This window comes from Pinus tabuliformis, chromosome 2_2 (genome assembly GCF_031772625.1).
Source record: "Pinus tabuliformis cultivar Carrire ecotype Pingquan chromosome 2_2, CPIR1, whole genome shotgun sequence".
Classification (NCBI taxonomy): Eukaryota; Viridiplantae; Streptophyta; class Pinopsida; order Pinales; family Pinaceae; genus Pinus; species Pinus tabuliformis.
Window position 1 is genome coordinate 344710743 of NC_142300.1, and position 2622 is coordinate 344713364.

At 34.7% G+C, this 2622-nt stretch overlaps 1 protein-coding gene across 1 annotated transcript; it reads left to right on the forward strand.

The window, feature by feature from the left end:
* Positions 1 to 361: 361 nt before the first annotated feature.
* On the forward strand, positions 362 to 1186 carry LOC149192680 (uncharacterized). Its single transcript, XM_089406444.1, has 3 exons — positions 362 to 495; positions 627 to 709; positions 815 to 1186. Exons 1-3 carry the CDS (start codon positions 387 to 389, stop codon positions 962 to 964), a joined length of 342 nt encoding a protein of 113 aa, XP_089262570.1. The 5' UTR covers positions 362 to 386; the 3' UTR covers positions 965 to 1186.
* The last annotated feature ends 1436 nt before the right edge of the window (positions 1187 to 2622 follow it).

Consider the following 2622-nt stretch of genomic DNA (forward strand, 5'->3'; position numbering starts at 1 on the left):
CTAGTTTGCTAGCTGGCCCTCATATTTCGCATTCATTTTTGAACATAGAATATGTAATAATCATTACACGTTTGAAAACTAAGCCGCAATGAATTCTCATTTTAGCATTTTCTTACGCTCCAATTCGCCTTTTAAAGTTAGCCATCTAAATAGCGTACAGGCTTGACCCTTAGTAGGTTCTAGGGTTCTCACTTATATCATAATGGAATAAACATGAATTAAACATGGTATATATACTGACATTCTTTAAGAAGTCAACGCTAGGCATGCTTCATATGTGTACTGGCCGCTCTCTTACGCCCACATATTATCTCTATATATGGCCATGCACTCTGTCATGTGTTCATTCATTCAGAAAGCGAAGAAAACCGAAAGGATTGGATTCCATGGCTTTCGGAAAGAGAAGCCACACTTGGTTGCTATTATTGGCTTTCCTCTGGTCCCTCGGATGCATGGAGGCAATCGGGAGAATGCCCCGCCGAACTTTATTATATGGTAAGTTCGAAGAGATGAATAGCAGATGCATACACAAACAAAAGAAGAAAAAAATTGTACCAACAAGCTGATCTTTAAAAAAAATATTGCGCAGATTACGATATATTAATGGTTGTAACTGGGTGTTACAGATTCTCAGCTACAGGATTCGAATCGAAAAGGAACATCCATTCAAGCTGTTGAAGTAGTCGAATCCCAGTCTGTACTAACGGAGGTGCGGAGGGCTTGTTTTCTCCCTCACTTGAATATTTTACAGTACTTGAATATTTAGTTTAATAAGAGAGAAGCGATATATATTTCGTGTGTTTATTGGGTGCAGGATGCTGAAATGTTAGAGGACCGGAAGATACTGTTGGCGGAAGGCAACGGGCTCATGAGCGACTACCCACCTCCGGGTGCCAATCGCAACCATTACCCGAGAGTTCCCCACCCGTTTGGAGATGAAAGCACAACTAAAATTAATAACTGATTATGCAATCTTGGCAAAGGAAAATCCGCCGGCTATATGACGTTGTGCAAGTTTTTCATAGCTGATTATGCAATCTTGGCAAAGGAAAATCCGCGGGTTATATGACGATGTGCAAGTTTTTGATAATTGATTATGCAAACTTGGCAGTGGAAAATCCGCGGGCTATATGACTATGTGCAAGTTTTTCATATATCTAGGGAAAATAATATCAGGATGGATCTAAAGAAGTTTTGTTATTAGTTTTTAGCTTAGCTTTTATTTCAGAAATGTAATAATAATATTAATAGTAATGCGTTGTCCGTTTCAGTTTTATTTAAATAAGATTTACTCATGTTTTGTTTTTCCATTTATTTGATCTTATTTAAATAAGATTTAATTAGGTTATTAAATATGTTCAAATTTATTTTCAAATCAATTTTTTAAATTATCAAATAAACTTAAATTATCAAATAAACTGCTTTACGGTCAAAAGAGATTGTATTTTTTGATTTCTTTTCAAATATAGAAAAGATAATTTTTATTTTGACAAAAAAATATATTTACCATCCTGTTTTTCCGCCATGTTGGTTAGCTTCCACCAACACAACCATTGAAATATAAAAAGTATAGTTTTTACTTTGAACTAAAAATATAGCTACCTGCCTCCTTCTCCGTCATGTTTGTTAGCTTCCAGCCACTCATATAAGTATGTGTATCACCGTTAAGCTTTTTCGGGGATTTATCGTCCAATAACTATCGCGAGTCTCAGGAAAATGAAAAGGTGTTTGGAAGCTTAAGAGTAGTTTTGCTGCTTTCTTTTGGTAATTTCGCTGGGAGAGAGAGTTTGAAGTTTGTAAAGAGTATGTTACAGTTTGAGTGGGTTGGGTTTTAATGGTTATGTGGTTTTTTTAAAAGATTATTGATTTAAAATTAGATCGCATAAAATATATATGTTTTTATAAATTTAAGTAGCAGTCACTACATTTAAGTGAGTTTTTTTTGTCTTATAAATAAAAAATCTTATACATTAATTTGGTTTCTTGTTTAACTTTAACTTGAGCAATAACCCTAAAAAATATTTGGAAAATGTCATGAAAACTAACCATTAAAAATACTTGCACAATTTTGACATTGGAATCTTGTTTAGTATTGATGATTAACTTTTAATTTGATTATCATGATAGTGGAGTTTTTTTGTCATGTTTTGATGGAAGCGCATGCCTAATAATGAGCCATGCTTCGTCTGCTGAGTGGGCCAAGACTCGTCTCTGATGTATATCTTTTACAATTTGCTCGTCTTGATTGATAAATATATTCCGTAAGTGAGCTCCAAGAGGACTTATAAACAAAGACGGCCTACATTTTAAAAAGGAAATTGTAATCACAGATCTTATACTTGTTGCGGGAAGCGTAAAGAACTAAATACAACCGGTCGTTCAATACCTTCTAGCCCAATGACTTAATTCGTTGGGAACTATTAAGAAAAGTTCAACCAGGAAGCGTATACTTGTTTCTGGAAGCGTAAAGAACTAAATACAACCGGTTGTTCAATACCTTGTAGCCCAATGACTTAATTCGTTAGGAAATATTAAGAAAAGTTCAACCAGAAGCGCATTTCCCACAGTGCATAGCACTGAATATATTTTGTGGGCATTCAGTTTCTTAATTAATATGGACCC